Raw genomic sequence first — 20,412 nt, 5'->3', positions numbered from 1 at the left:
AATTTCTTAAAGAGACAGTACACTTTCATATAAAATGGCCAAAAATAACCTTATACCATTGCCCACTACAATTATAAACCCAATACATATTTAAAATCACCCTGGGAAACTTCTTAGGGTGTCTTGACAGTGCTATACTGCGATTTCCAGCCCCCAATTCAAAAGTGAAATTTCTTAAAGAGACAGTACACTTTTATATAAAATGGCCAAAAATAACCTTATACCATTGCCCACTACAATTATAAACCCCATACATATTTAAAATCACCCTGGGAACCTTCTTAGGGTTTCTTGACAGTGCAATACTGCGATTTCCAGCCCCCAATTTAAAAGGTAAGTTTCTTAAAGAGACAGTACACTTTCATATAAAATGGCCAAAAATAACCTTATACCATTGCCCACTACAATTATAAACCCCATACATATTTTAAATCACCCTGGGAACCTTCTTATGGTTTCTTGACAGTGCTATACTGCGATTTCCAGCCCCCAATTCAAAAGTTAAGTTTCTTAAAGAGACAGTACACTTTCATATAAAATGGCCAAAAATAAACCTTATACCATTGCCCACTACAATTATAAACCCCATACATATTTAAAATCACCCTGGGAACCTTCTTAGGATGTCTTGACAGTGCTATACTGCGATTTCCAGCCCACAATTCAAAAGTGAAATTTCTTAAAGAGACAGTACACTTTCATATAAAATGGCCAAAAATAACCTTATACCATTGACAACTACAATTATAAACCCCATACATATTTAAAATCACCCTGGGAATCTCCCCAGTGTGTCCTGAAAATGCTGTACTGCGATTTCCAGCCCCCAATTCAAAAGTGAAATTTCTTAAAGAGACAGTACACTTTCATATAAAATGGCCAAAAATAACCTTATACCATTGCCCACTACAATTATAAACCCCATACATATTTAAAATCACCCTGGGAACCTCCCCAGGGTGTCGTGAAAATGCTATACTGCGATTTCCAGCCCCCAATTCAAAAGTTACGTTCTTAAAGAGACAGTACACTTTCATATAAAATGGCCAAAAATAACCTTTTACCATTGCCCACTACAATTATAAACCCCATACATATTTAAAATCACCCTGGGAACCTTCTTAGGGTGTCTTGACAGTGCTATACTGCAATTTCCAGCCCCCAATTCAAAAGTGAAATTTCTTGAAGAGACAGTACACTTTCATATAAAATGGCCAAAAATAACCTTATACCATTGCCCACTACAATTATAAACCCCATACATATTTAAAATCACCCTGGGAACCTTCTTATAGTGCCTTGACAGTGCTATACTGCGATTTCCAGCCCCCAATTCAAAAGTGAAGTTTCTTAAAGAGACAGTACACTTTCATATAAAATGGCCAAAAATAACCTTATACCATTGCCCACTACAATTATAAACCCCATACATATTTAAAATCACCCTGGGAACCTTCTTAGGATGTCTTGACAGTGCTATACTGCGATTTCCAGCCCACAATTCAAAAGTGAAATTTCTTAAAGAGACAGTACACTTTCATATAAAATGGCCAAAAATAACCTTATACCATTGCCCACTAAAATTATAAACCCCATACATATTTAAAATCACCCTGGGAACCTCCCCAGGGTGTCCTGAAAATGCTATACTGCGATTTCCAGCCCCCAATTCAAAAGTTACGTTCTTAAAGAGACAGTACACTTTCATATAAAATGGCCAAAAATAACCTTTTACCATTGCCCACTACAATTATAAACCCCATACATATTTAAAATCACCCTGGGAACCTTCTTAGGGTTTCTTGACAGTGCTATACTGCGATTTCCAGCCCCCAATTCAAAAGTGAAATTTCTTAAAGAGACAGTACACTTTCATATAAAATGGCCAAAAATAACCTTATACCATTGCCCACTACAATTATAAACCCCATACATATTTAAAATCACCCTGGGAACCTTCTTAGGATGTCTTGACAGTGCTATACTGCAATTTCCAGCCCCCAATTCAAAAGTGAAATTTCTTGAAGAGACAGTACACTTTCATATAAAATGGCCAAAAATAACCTTATACCATTGCCCACTACAATTATAAACCCCATACATATTTAAAATCACCCTGGGAACCTCCCCAGGATGTCCTGAAAATGCTATACTGCGATTTCCAGCCCCCAATTCAAAAGTGAAATTTCTTAAAGAGACAGTACACTTTCATATAAAATGGCCAAAAATAACCTTATACCATTGCCCACTACAATTATAAACCCCATACATATTTAAAATCACCCTGGGAACCTTCTTATAGTGTCTTGACAGTGCTATACTGCAATTTCCAGCCCCCAATTCAAAAGTTAAGTTTCTTAAAGAGACAGTACACTCTCATATAAAATGGCCAAAAATAACCTTATACCATTGCCCACTACAATTATAAACCCCATACATATTTAAAATCACCCTGGGAACCTTCTTAGGATGTCTTGACAGTGCTATACTGCGATTTCCAGCCCCCAATTCAAAAGTTTAATTTCTTAAAGAGACAGTACACTTTCATATAAAATGGCCAAAAATAACCTTATACCATTGCCCACTACAATTATAAACCCCATACATATTTAAAATCACCCTGGGAACCTTCTTAGGGTTTCTTGACAGTGCTATACTGCGATTTCCAGCCCCCAATTCAAAAGTTTAATTTCTTAAAGAGACAGTACACTTTCATATAAAATGGCCAAAAATAACCTTATATCATTGCCCACTACAATTATAAACCCCATACATATTTAAAATCACCCTGGGAACCTTCTTAGGGTTTCTTGACAGTGCAATACTGCGATTTCCAGCCCCCAATTCAAAAGGTAAGTTTCTTAAAGAGACAGTACAGTTTCATATAAAATGGCCAAAAATTACCTTATACGATTGACAACTACAATTATAAACCCCATACATATTTAAAATCACCCTGGGAACCTTCTTAGGATGTCTTGACAGTGCTATACTGCGATTTCCAGCCCACAATTCAAAAGTGAAATTTCTTAAAGAGACAGTACACTTTCATATAAAATGGCCAAAAATAACCTTATACCATTGCCCACTAAAATTATAAACCCCATACATATTTAAAATCACCCTGGGATCCTTCCCAGGGTGTCCTGTAAATGCTATACTGCGATTTCCAGCCCCCAATTCACCATTAAAGTTTCTTAAAGAGACAGTACACTTTCATATAAAATGGCCAAAAATAACCTTATATCATTGCCCACTACAATTATAAACCCCATACATATTTAAAATCACCCTGGGAACCTTCTTAGGGTGTCTTGACAGTGCTATACTGCGATTTCCAGCCCACAATTCAAAAGTGAAATTTCTTAAAGAGACAGTACACTTTCATATAAAATGGCCAAAAATAACCTTATACCATTGACAACTAAAATTATAAACCCCATACATATTTAAAATCACCCTGGGAACCTTCTTAGGATGTCTTGACAGTACTATACTGCGATTTCCAGCCCACAATTCAAAAGTAAAGTTTCTTAAAGAGACAGTACCCTTTCATATAAAATGGGCAAAAATAACCTTATACCATTGCCCACTACAATTATAAACCCCATACATATTTAAAATCACCCTGGGAACCTTCTTAGGGTTTCTTGACAGTGCTATACTGCGATTTCCAGCCCACAATTCAAAAGTGAAATTTCTTAAAGAGACAGTACACTTTCATATAAAATGGCCAAAAATAACCTTATATTATTGCCCACTACAATTATAAACCCCATACATATTTAAAATCACCCTGGGAACCTTCTTAGGATGTCTTGACAGTGCTATACTGCGATTTCCAGCCCCCAATTCAAAAGTTAAGTTTCTTAAAGAGACAGTACACTTTCATATAAAATGGCCAAAAATAACCTTATACCATTGCCCACTACAATTATAAACCCCATACATATTTAAAATAACCCTGGGAACCTTCCCAGGGTGTCCTGTAAATGCTATACTGCGATTTCCAACCCCCAATTCAAAAGTAAAGTTTCTTAAAGAGACAGTACACTTTCATATAAAATGGCCAAAAATAACCTTATACCATTGCCCACTACAATTATAAACCCCATACATATTTAAAATCACCCTGGGAACCTTCTTAGGGTTTCTTGACAGTGCTATACTGCAATTTCCAGCCCCCAATTCAAAAGGTAAGTTTCTTAAAGAGACAGTACCCTTTCATATAAAATGGCCAAAAATATCCTTATACCATTGCCCACTACAATTATAAACCCCATACATATTTAAAATCACCCTGGGAACCTCCCCAGGGTGTCCTGAAAATGCTATACTGCGATATCCATCCCACAATTCAAAAGTGAAATTTCTTAAAGAGACAGTACACTTTCTTATAAAATGGCCAAAAATAACCTTATACCATTGCCCACTACGATTATAAACCCCATACATATTTAAAATCACCCTGGGAACCTTCTTAGGGTGTCTTGACAGTGCTATACTGCAATTTCCAGCCCCCAATTCAAAAGTGAAATTTCTTAAAGAGACAGTACACTTTCATATAAAATGGCCAAAAATAACCTTATACCATTGCCCACTACAATTATAAACCCCATACATATTTAAAATCACCCTGGGAACCTTGTTAGGATGTCTTGACAGTGCTATACTGCGATTTCCAGCCCACAATTCAAAAGTGAAATTTCTTAAAGAGACAGTACACTTTCATATAAAATGGCCAAAAATAACCTTATACCATTGCCCACTACAATTATAAACCCCATACATATTTAAAATCACTCTGGGAATCTCCCCAGTGTGTCCTGAAAATGCTGTACTGCGATTTCCAGCCCCCAATTCAAAAGTGAAATTTCTTAAAGAGACAGTACACTTTCATATAAAATGGCCAAAAATAATCTTATACCATTGCCCACTACAATTATAAACCCCATACATATTTAAAATCACCCTGGGAACCTTCTTAAGATGTCTTGACAGTGCTATACTGCGATTTCCAGCCCCCAATTCAAAAGTTAAGCTTCTTAAAGAGACAGTACACTTTCATATAAAATGGCCAAAAATAAACCTTATACCATTGCCCACTACAATTATAAACCCCATACATATTTAAAATCACCCTGGGAACCTTCTTAGGATGTCTTGACAGTGCTATACTGCGATTTCCAGCCCACAATTCAAAAGTGAAATTTCTTAAAGAGACAGTACACTTTCATATAAAATGGCCAAAAATAACCTTATACCATTGCCCACTAAAATTATAAACCCCATACATATTTAAAATCACCCTGGGAACCTCCCCAGGGTGTCCTGAAAATGCTATACTGCGATTTCCAGCCCCCAATTCAAAAGTTACGTTCTTAAAGAGACAGTACACTTTCATATAAAATGGCCAAAAATAACCTTTTACCATTGCCCACTACAATTATAAACCCCATACATATTTAAAATCACCCTGGGAACCTTCTTAGGGTTTCTTGACAGTGCTATACTGCGATTTCCAGCCCCCAATTCAAAAGTGAAATTTCTTAAAGAGACAGTACACTTTCATATAAAATGGCCAAAAATAACCTTATACCATTGCCCACTACAATTATAAACCCCATACATATTTAAAATCACCCTGGGAACCTTCTTAGGATGTCTTGACAGTGCTATACTGCAATTTCCAGCCCCCAATTCAAAAGTGAAATTTCTTGAAGAGACAGTACACTTTCATATAAAATGGCCAAAAATAACCTTATACCATTGCCCACTACAATTATAAACCCCATACATATTTAAAATCACCCTGGGAACCTCCCCAGGATGTCCTGAAAATGCTATACTGCGATTTCCAGCCCCCAATTCAAAAGTGAAATTTCTTAAAGAGACAGTACACTTTCATATAAAATGGCCAAAAATAACCTTATACCATTGCCCACTACAATTATAAACCCCATATATATTTAAAATCACCCTGGGAACCTTCTTATAGTGTCTTGACAGTGCTATACTGCAATTTCCAGCCCCCAATTCAAAAGTTAAGTTTCTTAAAGAGACAGTACACTCTCATATAAAATGGCCAAAAATAACCTTATACCATTGCCCACTACAATTATAAACCCCATACATATTTAAAATCACCCTGGGAACCTTCTTAGGGTGTCTTGACAGTGCTATACTGCGATTTCCAGCCCCCAATTCAAAAGTTAAGCTTCTTAAAGAGACAGTACACTTTCATATAAAATGGCCAAAAATAACCTTATACCATTGCCCCTACAATTTTAAACCCCATACATATTTAAAATCACCCTGGGAACCTTCTTAGGATGTCTTGACAGTGCTATACTGCGATTTCCAGCCCACAATTCAAAAGTGAAATTTCTTAAAGAGACAGTACACTTTCATATAAAATGGCCAAAAATAACCTTATACCATTGACAACTACAATTATAAACCCCATACATATTTAAAATCACCCTGGGAATCTCCCCAGTGTGTCCTGAAAATGCTGTACTGCGATTTCCAGCCCCCAATTCAAAAGTGAAATTTCTTAAAGAGACAGTACACTTTCATATAAAATGGCCAAAAATAACCTTATACCATTGCCCACTACAATTATAAACCCAATACATATTTAAAATCACCCTGGGAAACTTCTTAGGGTGTCTTGACAGTGCTATACTGCGATTTCCAGCCCCCAATTCAAAAGTTAAGCTTCTTAAAGAGACAGTACACTTTCATATAAAATGGCCAAAAATAAACCTTATACCATTGCCCACTACAATTATAAACCCCATACATATTTAAAATCACCCTGGGAACCTTCTTAGGATGTCTTGACAGTGCTATACTGCGATTTCCAGCCCACAATTCAAAAGTGAAATTTCTTAAAGAGACAGTACACTTTCATATAAAATGGCCAAAAATAACCTTATACCATTGCCCACTAAAATTATAAACCCCATACATATTTAAAATCACCCTGGGAACCTCCCCAGGGTGTCCTGAAAATGCTATACTGCGATTTCCAGCCCCCAATTCAAAAGTTACGTTCTTAAAGAGACAGTACACTTTCATATAAAATGGCCAAAAATAACCTTTTACCATTGCCCACTACAATTATAAACCCCATACATATTTAAAATCACCCTGGGAACCTTCTTAGGGTTTCTTGACAGTGCTATACTGCGATTTCCAGCCCCCAATTCAAAAGTGAAATTTCTTAAAGAGACAGTACACTTTCATATAAAATGGCCAAAAATAACCTTATACCATTGCCCACTACAATTATAAACCCCATACATATTTAAAATCACCCTGGGAACCTTCTTAGGATGTCTTGACAGTGCTATACTGCAATTTCCAGCCCCCAATTCAAAAGTGAAATTTCTTGAAGAGACAGTACACTTTCATATAAAATGGCCAAAAATAACCTTATACCATTGCCCACTACAATTATAAACCCCATACATATTTAAAATCACCCTGGGAACCTCCCCAGGATGTCCTGAAAATGCTATACTGCGATTTCCAGCCCCCAATTCAAAAGTGAAATTTCTTAAAGAGACAGTACACTTTCATATAAAATGGCCAAAAATAACCTTATACCATTGCCCACTACAATTATAAACCCCATATATATTTAAAATCACCCTGGGAACCTTCTTATAGTGTCTTGACAGTGCTATACTGCAATTTCCAGCCCCCAATTCAAAAGTTAAGTTTCTTAAAGAGACAGTACACTCTCATATAAAATGGCCAAAAATAACCTTATACCATTGCCCACTACAATTATAAACCCCATACATATTTAAAATCACCCTGGGAACCTTCTTAGGGTGTCTTGACAGTGCTATACTGCGATTTCCAGCCCCCAATTCAAAAGTTAAGCTTCTTAAAGAGACAGTACACTTTCATATAAAATGGCCAAAAATAACCTTATACCATTGACAACTACAATTATAAACCCCATACATATTTAAAATCACCCTGGGAATCTCCCCAGTGTGTCCTGAAAATGCTGTACTGCGATTTCCAGCCCCCAATTCAAAAGTGAAATTTCTTAAAGAGACAGTACACTTTCATATAAAATGGCCAAAAATAACCTTATACCATTGCCCACTACAATTATAAACCCAATACATATTTAAAATCACCCTGGGAAACTTCTTAGGGTGTCTTGACAGTGCTATACTGCGATTTCCAGCCCCCAATTCAAAAATGAAATTTCTTAAAGAGACAGTACACTTTTATATAAAATGGCCAAAAATAACCTTATACCATTGCCCACTACAATTATAAACCCCATACATATTTAAAATCACCCTGGGAACCTTCTTAGGGTTTCTTGACAGTGCAATACTGCGATTTCCAGCCCCCAATTTAAAAGGTAAGTTTCTTAAAGAGACAGTACACTTTCATATAAAATGGCCAAAAATAACCTTATACCATTGCCCACTAAAATTATAAACCCCATACATATTTAAAATCACCCTGGGATCCTTCCCAGGATATCCTGTAAATGCTATACTGCGATTTCCAGCCCCCAATTCAAAATTAAAGTTTCTTAAAGAGACAGTACACTTTCATATAAAATGGCCAAAAATAACCTTATACCATTGCCCACTACAATTATAAACCCCATACATATTTAAAATCACCCTGGGAACCTTCTTAGGGTGTCTTGACAGTGAAATACTGCAATTTCCAGCCCCCAATTCAAAAGTTAAGTTTCTTAAAGAGACAGTACACTTTCATATAAAATGGCCAAAAATAAACCTTATACCATTGCCCACTACAATTATAAACCCCATACATATTTAAAATCACCCTGGGAACCTTCTTAGGATGTCTTGACAGTGCTATACTGCGATTTCCAGCCCACAATTCAAAAGTGAAATTTCTTAAAGAGACAGTACACTTTCATATAAAATGGCCAAAAATAACCTTATACCATTGACAACTACAATTATAAACCCCATACATATTTAAAATCACCCTGGGAATCTCCCCAGTGTGTCCTGAAAATGCTGTACTGCGATTTCCAGCCCCCAATTCAAAAGTGAAATTTCTTAAAGAGACAGTACACTTTCATATAAAATGGCCAAAAATAACCTTATACCATTGCCCACTACAATTATAAACCCCATACATATTTAAAATCACCCTGGGAACCTCCCCAGGGTGTCCTGAAAATGCTATACTGCGATTTCCAGCCCCCAATTCAAAAGTTACGTTCTTAAAGAGACAGTACACTTTCATATAAAATGGCCAAAAATAACCTTATACCATTGCCCACTACAATTATAAACCCCATACATATTTAAAATCACCCTGGGAACCTTCTTATAGTGTCTTGACAGTGCTATACTGCAATTTCCAGCCCCCAATTCAAAAGTTAAGTTTCTTAAAGAGACAGTACACTCTCATATAAAATGGCCAAAAATAACCTTATACCATTGACAACTACAATTATAAACCCCATACATATTTAAAATCACCCTGGGAATCTCCCCAGTGTGTCCTGAAAATGCTGTACTGCGATTTCCAGCCCCCAATTCAAAAGTGAAATTTCTTAAAGAGACAGTACACTTTCATATAAAATGGCCAAAAATAACCTTATACCATTGCCCACTACAATTATAAACCCAATACATATTTAAAATCACCCTGGGAAACTTCTTAGGGTGTCTTGACAGTGCTATACTGCGATTTCCAGCCCCCAATTCAAAAGTGAAATTTCTTAAAGAGACAGTACACTTTTATATAAAATGGCCAAAAATAACCTTATACCATTGCCCACTACAATTATAAACCCCATACATATTTAAAATCACCCTGGGAACCTTCTTAGGGTTTCTTGACAGTGCAATACTGCGATTTCCAGCCCCCAATTTAAAAGGTAAGTTTCTTAAAGAGACAGTACACTTTCATATAAAATGGCCAAAAATAACCTTATACCATTGCCCACTAAAATTATAAACCCCATACATATTTAAAATCACCCTGGGATCCTTCCCAGGATATCCTGTAAATGCTATACTGCGATTTCCAGCCCCCAATTCAAAATTAAAGTTTCTTAAAGAGACAGTACACTTTCATATAAAATGGCCAAAAATAACCTTATACCATTGCCCACTACAATTATAAACCCCATACATATTTAAAATCACCCTGGGAACCTTCTTAGGGTGTCTTGACAGTGAAATACTGCAATTTCCAGCCCCCAATTCAAAAGTTAAGTTTCTTAAAGAGACAGTACACTTTCATATAAAATGGCCAAAAATAACCTTATACCATTGCCCACTACAATTATAAACCCCATACATATTTTAAATCACCCTGGGAACCTTCTTAGGGTTTCTTGACAGTGCTATACTGCGATTTCCAGCCCCCAATTCAAAAGTTAAGTTTCTTAAAGAGACAGTACACTTTCATATAAAATGGCCAAAAATAAACCTTATACCATTGCCCACTACAATTATAAACCCCATACATATTTAAAATCACCCTGGGAACCTTCTTAGGATGTCTTGACAGTGCTATACTGCGATTTCCAGCCCCCAATTCAAAAGTGAAATTTCTTGAAGAGACAGTACACTTTCATATAAAATGGCCAAAAATAACCTTATACCATTGCCCACTACAATTATAAACCCCATACATATTTAAAATCACCCTGGGAACCTCCCCAGGATGTCCTGAAAATGCTATACTGCGATTTCCAGCCCCCAATTCAAAAGTGAAATTTCTTAAAGAGACAGTACACTTTCATATAAAATGGCCAAAAATAACCTTATACCATTGCCCACTACAATTATAAACCCCATACATATTTAAAATCACCCTGGGAACCTTCTTAGGATGTCTTGACAGTGCTATACTGCGATTTCCAGCCCACAATTCAAAAGTAAAGTTTCTTAAAGAGACAGTACCCTTTCATATAAAATGGGCAAAAATAACCTTATACCATTGCCCACTACAATTATAAACCCCATACATATTTAAAATCACCCTGGGAACCTTCTTAGGGTTTCTTGACAGTGCTATACTGCGATTTCCAGCCCACAATTCAAAAGTGAAATTTCTTAAAGAGACAGTACCCTTTCATATAAAATGGCCAAACCTAACCTTATACCATTGCCCACTACAATTATAAACGCCATACATATTTAAAATCACCCTGGGAACCTCCCCAGGGTGTCCTGAAAATGCTATACTGCGATATCCATCCCACAATTCAAAAGTGAAATTTCTTAAAGAGACAGTACACTTTCATATAAAATGGCCAAAAATAACCTTATATTATTGCCCACTACAATTATAAACCCCATACATATTTAAAATCACCCTGGGAACCTTCTTAGGATGTCTTGACAGTGCTATACTGCGATTTCCAGCCCCCAATTCAAAAGTTAAGTTTCTTAAAGAGACAGTACACTTTCATATAAAATGGCCAAAAATAACCTTATACCATTGCCCACTACAATTATAAACCCCACACATATTTAAAATAACCCTGGGAACCTTCCCAGGGTGTCCTGTAAATGCTATACTGCGATTTCCAGCCCCCAATTCAAAAGTAAAGTTTCTTAAAGAGACAGTACCCTTTCATATAAAATGGCCAAAAATATCCTTATACCATTGCCCACTACAATTATAAACCCCATACATATTTAAAATCACCCTGGGAACCTCCCCAGGGTGTCCTGAAAATGCTATACTGCAATATCCATCCCACAATTCAAAAGTGAAATTTCTTAAAGAGACAGTACACTTTCATATAAAATGGCCAAAAATAACCTTATACCATTGCCAACTACAATTATAAACCCCATACATATTTAAAATCACCCTGGGAACCTCCCCAGGGTGTCCTGAAAATGCTATACTGCAATTTCCAACCCCCAATTCAAAAGTGAAATTTCTTAAAGAGACAGTACACTTTCTTATAAAATGGCCAAAAATAACCTTATACCATTGCCCACTACAATTATAAACCCCATACATATTTAAAATCACCCTGGGAACCTTCTTAGGGTGTCTTGACAGTGCTATACTGCAATTTCGAGCCCCCAATTCAAAAGTGAAATTTCTTAAAGAGACAGTACACTTTCATATAAAATTGCCAAAAATAACCTTATACCATTGCCCACTACAATTATAAACCCCATACATATTTAAAATCACCCTGGGAACCTTGTTAGGATGTCTTGACAGTGCTATACTGCGATTTCCAGCCCACAATTCAAAAGTGAAATTTCTTAAAGAGACAGTACACTTTCATATAAAATGGCCAAAAATAACCTTATACCATTGCCCACTACAATTATAAACCCCATACATATTTAAAATCACTCTGGGAATCTCCCCAGTGTGTCCTGAAAATGCTGTACTGCGATTTCCAGCCCCCAATTCAAAAGTGAAATTTCTTAAAGAGACAGTACACTTTCATATAAAATGGCCAAAAATAACCTTATACCATTGCCCACTACAATTATAAACCCAATACATATTTATAATCACCCTGGGAACCTTCTTAGGGTGTCTTGACAGTGCTATACTGCGATTTCCAGCCCCCAATTCAAAAGTGAAATTTCTTAAAGAGACAGTACCCTTTCATATAAAATGGCCAAACATAACCTTATACCATTGCCCACTACAATTATAAACGCCATACATATTTAAAATCACCCTGGGAACCTCCCCAGGGTGTCCTGAAAATGCTATACTGCGATATCCATCCCACAATTCAAAAGTGAAATTTCTTAAAGAGACAGTACACTTTCATATAAAATGGCCAAAAATAACCTTATATTATTGCCCACTACAATTATAAACCCCATACATATTTAAAATCACCCTGGGAACCTTCTTAGGATGTCTTGACAGTGCTATACTGCGATTTCCAGCCCACAATTCAAAAGTTAAGTTTCTTAAAGAGACAGTACACTTTCATATAAAATGGCCAAAAATAACCTTATACCATTGCCCACTACAATTATAAACCCCACACATATTTAAAATAACCCTGGGAACCTTCCCAGGGTGTCCTGTAAATGCTATACTGCGATTTCCAGCCCCCAATTCAAAAGTAAAGTTTCTTAAAGAGACAGTACCCTTTCATATAAAATGGCCAAAAATATCCTTATACCATTGCCCACTACAATTATAAACCCCATACATATTTAAAATCACCCTGGGAACCTCCCCAGGGTGTCCTGAAAATGCTATACTGCAATATCCATCCCACAATTCAAAAGTGAAATTTCTTAAAGAGACAGTACACTTTCATATAAAATGGCCAAAAATAACCTTATACCATTGCCAACTACAATTATAAACCCCATACATATTTAAAATCACCCTGGGAACCTCCCCAGGGTGTCCTGAAAATGCTATACTGCAATTTCCAACCCCCAATTCAAAAGTGAAATTTCTTAAAGAGACAGTACACTTTCTTATAAAATGGCCAAAAATAACCTTATACCATTGCCCACTACAATTATAAACCCCATACATATTTAAAATCACCCTGGGAACCTTCTTAGGGTGTCTTGACAGTGCTATACTGCAATTTCCAGCCCCCAATTCAAAAGTGAAATTTCTTAAAGAGACAGTACACTTTCATATAAAATGGCCAAAAATAACCTTATACCATTGCCCACTACAATTATAAACCCCATACATATTTAAAATCACCCTGGGAACCTTGTTAGGATGTCTTGACAGTGCTATACTGCGATTTCCAGCCCACAATTCAAAAGTGAAATTTCTTAAAGAGACAGTACACTTTCATATAAAATGGCCAAAAATAACCTTATACCATTGCCCACTACAATTATAAACCCCATACATATTTAAAATCACTCTGGGAATCTCCCCAGTGTGTCCTGAAAATGCTGTACTGCGATTTCCAGCCCCCAATTCAAAAGTGAAATTTCTTAAAGAGACAGTACACTTTCATATAAAATGGCCAAAAATAACCTTATACCATTGCCCACTACAATTATAAACCCAATACATATTTATAATCACCCTGGGAACCTTCTTAGGGTGTCTTGACAGTGCTATACTGCGATTTCCAGCCCCCAATTCAAAAGTGAAATTTCTTAAAGAGACAGTACACTTTCATATAAAATGGCCAAAAATAATCTTATACCATTGCCCACTACAATTATAAACCCCATACATATTTAAAATCACCCTGGGAACCTTCTTAAGATGTCTTGACAGTGCTATACTGCGATTTCCAGCCCCCAATTCAAAAGTTAAGCTTCTTAAAGAGACAGTACACTTTCATATAAAATGGCCAAAAATAAACCTTATACCATTGCCCACTACAATTATAAACCCCATACATATTTAAAATCACCCTGGGAACCTTCTTAGGATGTCTTGACAGTGCTATACTGCGATTTCCAGCCCACAATTCAAAAGTGAAATTTCTTAAAGAGACAGTACACTTTCATATAAAATGGCCAAAAATAACCTTATACCATTGCCCACTAAAATTATAAACCCCATACATATTTAAAATCACCCTGGGAACCTCCCCAGGGTGTCCTGAAAATGCTATACTGCGATTTCCAGCCCCCAATTCAAAAGTTACGTTCTTAAAGAGACAGTACACTTTCATATAAAATGGCCAAAAATAACCTTTTACCATTGCCCACTACAATTATAAACCCCATACATATTTAAAATCACCCTGGGAACCTTCTTAGGGTGTCTTGACAGTGCTATACTGCAATTTCCAGCCCCCAATTCAAAAGTGAAATTTCTTGAAGAGACAGTACACTTTCATATAAAATGGCCAAAAATAACCTTATACCATTGCCCACTACAATTATAAACCCCATACATATTTAAAATCACCCTGGGAACCTCCTCAGGATGTCCTGAAAATGCTATACTGCGATTTCCAGCCCCCAATTCAAAAGTGAAATTTCTTAAAGAGACAGTACACTTTCATATAAAATGGCCAAAAATAACCTTATACCATTGCCCACTACAATTATAAACCCCATACATATTTAAAATCACCCTGGGAACCTTCTTAGGATGTCTTGACAGTGCTATACTGCGATTTCCAGCCCACAATTCAAAAGTAAAGTTTCTTAAAGAGACAGTACCCTTTCATATAAAATGGGCAAAAATAACCTTATACCATTGCCCACTACAATTATAAACCCCATACATATTTAAAATCACCCTGGGAACCTTCTTAGGGTTTCTTGACAGTGCTATACTGCGATTTCCAGCCCACAATTCAAAAGTGAAATTTCTTAAAGAGACAGTACCCTTTCATATAAAATGGCCAAACATAACCTTATACCATTGCCCACTACAATTATAAACGCCATACATATTTAAAATCACCCTGGGAACCTCCCCAGGGTGTCCTGAAAATGCTATACTGCGATATCCATCCCACAATTCAAAAGTGAAATTTCTTAAAGAGACAGTACACTTTCATATAAAATGGCCAAAAATAACCTTATACCATTGCCCACTACAATTATAAACCCCATACATATTTAAAATCACCCTGGGAACCTTCTTAGGATGTCTTGACAGTGCTATACTGCGATTTCCAGCCCCCAATTCAAAAGTTAAGCTTCTTAAAGAGACAGTACACTTTCATATAAAATGGCCAAAAATAAACCTTATACCATTGCCCACTACAATTATAAACCCCATACATATTTAAAATCACCCTGGGAACCTTCTTAGGATGTCTTGACAGTGCTATACTGCGATTTCCAGCCCACAATTCAAAAGTGAAATTTCTTAAAGAGACAGTACACTTTCATATAAAATGGCCAAAAATAACCTTATACCATTGCCCACTAAAATTATAAACCCCATACATATTTAAAATCACCCTGGGAACCTCCCCAGGGTGTCCTGAAAATGCTATACTGCGATTTCCAGCCCCCAATTCAAAAGTTACGTTCTTAAAGAGACAGTACACTTTCATATAAAATGGCCAAAAATAACCTTTTACCATTGCCCACTACAATTATAAACCCCATACATATTTAAAATCACCCTGGGAACCTTCTTAGGGTTTCTTGACAGTGCTATACTGCGATTTCCAGCCCCCAATTCAAAAGTGAAATTTCTTAAAGAGACAGTACACTTTCATATAAAATGGCCAAAAATAACCTTATACCATTGCCCACTACAATTATAAACCCCATACATATTTAAAATCACCCTGGGAACCTCCCCAGGATGTTCTGAAAATGCTATACTGCGATTTCCAGCCCCCAATTCAAAAGTGAAATTTCTTAAAGAGACAGTACACTTTCATATAAAATGGCCAAAAATAACCTTATACCATTGCCCACTACAATTATAAACCCCATACATATTTAAAATCACCCTGGGAACCTTCTTATAGTGTCTTGACAGTGCTATACTGCAATTTCCAGCCCCCAATTCAAAAGTTAAGTTTCTTAAAGAGACAGTACACTCTCATATAAAATGGCCAAAAATAACCTTATACCATTGCCCACTACAATTATAAACCCCATACATATTTAAAATCACCCTGGGAACCTTCTTAGGGTTTCTTGACAGTGCTATACTGCGATTTCCAGCCCCCAATTCAAAAGTTAAGCTTCTTAAAGAGACAGTACACTTTCATATAAAATGGCCAAAAATAAACCTTATACCATTGCCCACTACAATTATAAACCCCATACATATTTAAAATCACCCTGGGATCCTTCCCAGGATATCCTGTAAATGCTATACTGCGATTTCCAGCCCCCAATTCAAAATTAAAGTTTCTTAAAGAGACAGTACACTTTCATATAAAATGGCCAAAAATAACCTTATACCATTGCCCACTACAATTATAAACCCCATACATATTTAAAATCACCCTGGGAACCTTCTTAGGGTGTCTTGACAGTGAAATACTGCAATTTCCAGCCCCCAATTCAAAAGTTAAGTTTCTTAAAGAGACAGTACACTTTCATATAAAATGGCCAAAAATAACCTTATACCATTGCCCACTACAATTATAAACCCCATACATATTTTAAATCACCCTGGGAACCTTCTTAGGAAGTCTTGACAGTGCTATACTGCGATTTCCAGCCCACAATTCAAAAGTGAAATTTCTTAAAGAGACAGTACACTTTCATATAAAATGGCCAAAAATAACCTTATACCATTGACAACTACAATTATAAACCCCATACATATTTAAAATCACCCTGGGAATCTCCCCAGTGTGTCCTGAAAATGCTATACTGCGATTTCCAGCCCCCAATTCAAAAGTGAAATTTCTTAAAGAGACAGTACACTTTCATATAAAATGGCCAAAAATAACCTTATACCATTGCCCACTACAATTATAAACCCCATACATATTTAAAATCACCCTGGGAACCTTCTTATAGTGTCTTGACAGTGCTATACTGCAATTTCCAGCCCCCAATTCAAAAGTTAAGTTTCTTAAAGAGACAGTACACTCTCATATAAAATGGCCAAAAATAACCTCATACCATTGCCCACTACAATTATAAACCCCATACATATTTAAAATCACCCTGGGAACCTTCTTAGGGTGTCTTGACAGTGCTATACTGCGATTTCCAGCCCCCAATTCAAAAGTTAAGTGTAACATACCTGGCGGCGTCCTTGCATAGTGGTCCATTTCCCACTGTGCAGGAGCGCGCACTTGATCTCCTGTCCAGAATGTCTCTCTGGCTTCCCTCCATGCTGTCTGTTTGTGTCTGTCTCTGCTGCTTAAGGGCGGCGCCCGATCACTTCCTGCTTTTTGTGCCTGCTGTGGGTCACACCCCTTGTGCGTCCTCAGCCTATTGCTGTCTGACACTTGGTATATAGCTCAGCAGCTCCCTTCTATCCCGGCCTGTGCATAGTGTTTTCCTTCAGTGTGTGCTTGCACTCTGAAGGTGCCAGGTCCCGTCTTTGTTTCCTTGTCTGCCTTTCCTGGAGGCTGTATTTCCAGGCCTGTCTGAACTTAGTCCTGTATGTCTCCTGCTTTGCGGTATTAGTTCCCGTGTCTGAACTAAGTCCTGTATGTCTCCTGCTTTTTGTATCAGTTTCCGTGTCTGAACTAAGTCCTGTACGTCTCCTGCTTTTTGTATCAGTTCCCGTGTCTGAACTGAGTCCTGTATTTCTCCTGCTTTGCGGTATCAGCTCCCGTGTCTGAACTAAGTCCTGTATGTCTCCTGCTTTGCGGTATTAGTTCCCGTGTCTGAACTAAGTCCTGTATGTCTCCTGCTTTGCGGTATTAGTTCCCGTGTCTGAACTGAGTCCTTTCTGTGTATCTTTTCTGTCCTGTCTGAACACGCTCCTAGCCTGTTCCTCCCGCCTTCTAGGAGCCGATTACCTAGACCCGCTCCTGTATCTTGTCTGTCCTGTCTGAACACGCTCCTTGCCTGTTCGTTCCGCCTCTCTGGGGGCAGTATTCCCAGACCCGCTCCTGTATCCCGCTGCAGTGTCGGTCTCCTCCGTACACTCAGTTCCAGTCTGAACTCTCTCCTATCCTTTACCTGTTTTGCCTCTATGTCCGTTCCCTTCCTTTTTCTGCAGAGTCTGAACTCGTACCTAACTCCTGCTTGTTGTCTCTGCAAGTACTGTGTGAGTATCTGGCTCTGTCTTTCCCTTCCTGTCTGTTCCGTGTGAACAGAGTCCTGTCCTGCCCTGCTTCTGCCCGCTGCTCCGGCAGTCCTGTCCTGCCCTGCTTCTGCCCGCTGCTCCGGCAGTCCTGTCCTGCCCTGCTTCTGCCCGCTGCTCCGGCAGTCCTGTCCTGCCCTGCTTCTGCCCGCTGCTCCGGCAGTCCTGTCCTGCCCTGCTTCTGCCCGCTGCTCCGGCAGTCCTGTCCTGCCCTGCTTCTGCCCGCTGCTCCGGCAGTCCTGTCCTGCCCTGCTTCTGCCCGCTGCTCCGGCAGTCCTGTCCTGCCCTGCTTCTGCCCGCTGCTCCGGCAGTCCTGTCCTGCCCTGCTTCTGCCCGCTGCTCCGGCAGTCCTGTGTTCCTACCTGCTAGTGCCTCCCTGTCTGCACTCTAGCTGTGCTTGCCTTTACCCCCCTGCCTGCATACCCGCCTGCCTGCATACCAGTCGTGCCTGCCTTTACCCACCAGTCTGTGTGCCAGCCTACCAGCCTGTTCCTGTATTCCCCTGTGTGGGTCAACAGCCGTGTCCGGGGTCTGTCCTGGAGTAGCACCTGGTCCCTCTGCTCGGTTCCTCCTTGGTGCACTGGCGTCGTATGCCGTCGTGCGACCCTGGTCGGATCGGGTGAATACTTAGTCACGCCCCTCCAGGCATTCACTCTCCGGCACGGTCCAGTGGAATCACTACCAATCACACGCACACGCCGCTTAGCCCGGGCGTGTGCATAACATTAAGCTTCTTAAAGAGACAGTACACTTTCATATAAAATGGCCAAAAATAACCTTATACCATTGCCCACTACAATTATAAACCCCATACATATTTTAAATCACCCTGGGAACCTTCTTATGGTTTCTTGACAGTGCTATACTGCGATTTCCAGCCCCCAATTCAAAAGTTAAGTTTCTTAAAGAGACAGTACACTTTCATATAAAATGGCCAAAAATAAACCTTATACCATTGCCCACTACAATTATAAACCCCATACATATTTAAAATCACCCTGGGAACCTTCTTAGGATGTCTTGACAGTGCTATACTGCGATTTCCAGCCCACAATTCAAAAGTGAAATTTCTTAAAGAGACAGTACACTTTCATATAAAATGGCCAAAAATAACCTTATACCATTGACAACTACAATTATAAACCCCATACATATTTAAAATCACCCTGGGAATCTCCCCAGTGTGTCCTGAAAATGCTGTACTGCGATTTCCAGCCCCCAATTCAAAAGTGAAATTTCTTAAAGAGACAGTACACTCCTGTGGGTCATTTTGAGAATCTGGTTATGCCTTTTGGTCTCACTAATGCTCCTGCATTTTTTCAGAATCTGATTAATGACATCCTTAGACCTTTGATCGGTAAAAATGTGGTTGTGTATTTGGATGACATTTTGATTTATTCGCCAGATCTGGAGTCTCATTGGCGGAGCGTGCGTGAGGTATTACAGTTATTAATGGACAATTCGCTTTTTGCTAAGCTGGAGAAATGTGAGTTCGCTGTACAGAGAATTAGTTTTTTGGGCTACATTATCTCCAGCAAAGGTTTTGAGATGGATCCGGTTAAGGTTCAGGCTGTGCAGGAATGGCCTAGGCCTATTGGTTTGAAATCGATACAGAGGTTTTTGGGTTTCGCCAATTACTATAGAAAGTTCATAAAAAATTTTTCTAGTATTGTCAAACCTCTGACTGATCTCACCAGGAAAGGTGCTGATGTGGTTCAGTGGTCTTCTGAGGCCATTGAAGCTTTT

General features: G+C 38.2%; 1 protein-coding gene across 1 annotated transcript in view; it reads right to left on the bottom strand.

Annotated features, from left to right (window-relative positions):
- The window catches only part of LOC141191667 (uncharacterized), a 142,686-nt gene extending 124,488 nt beyond the window's left edge, over window positions 1-18,198 (bottom strand). The window contains exon 1 of the mRNA XM_073661613.1: window positions 17,653-18,198. Coding sequence (XP_073517714.1) covers window positions 17,653-17,670 — 18 coding nt within the window. The 5' untranslated portion in view covers window positions 17,671-18,198. The remainder of the gene's footprint in view (window positions 1-17,652) is intronic.
- Window positions 18,199-20,412: the final 2,214 nt, after the last annotated feature.

Source organism: Phyllobates terribilis, unplaced genomic scaffold (genome assembly GCF_046119375.1).
Source record: "Phyllobates terribilis strain yellow unplaced genomic scaffold, ASM4611937v1 Scaffold_49__1_contigs__length_9717188, whole genome shotgun sequence".
Taxonomy (NCBI): Eukaryota; Metazoa; Chordata; class Amphibia; order Anura; family Dendrobatidae; genus Phyllobates; species Phyllobates terribilis.
This window is presented reverse-complemented; position numbering and strand designations above follow the sequence as displayed.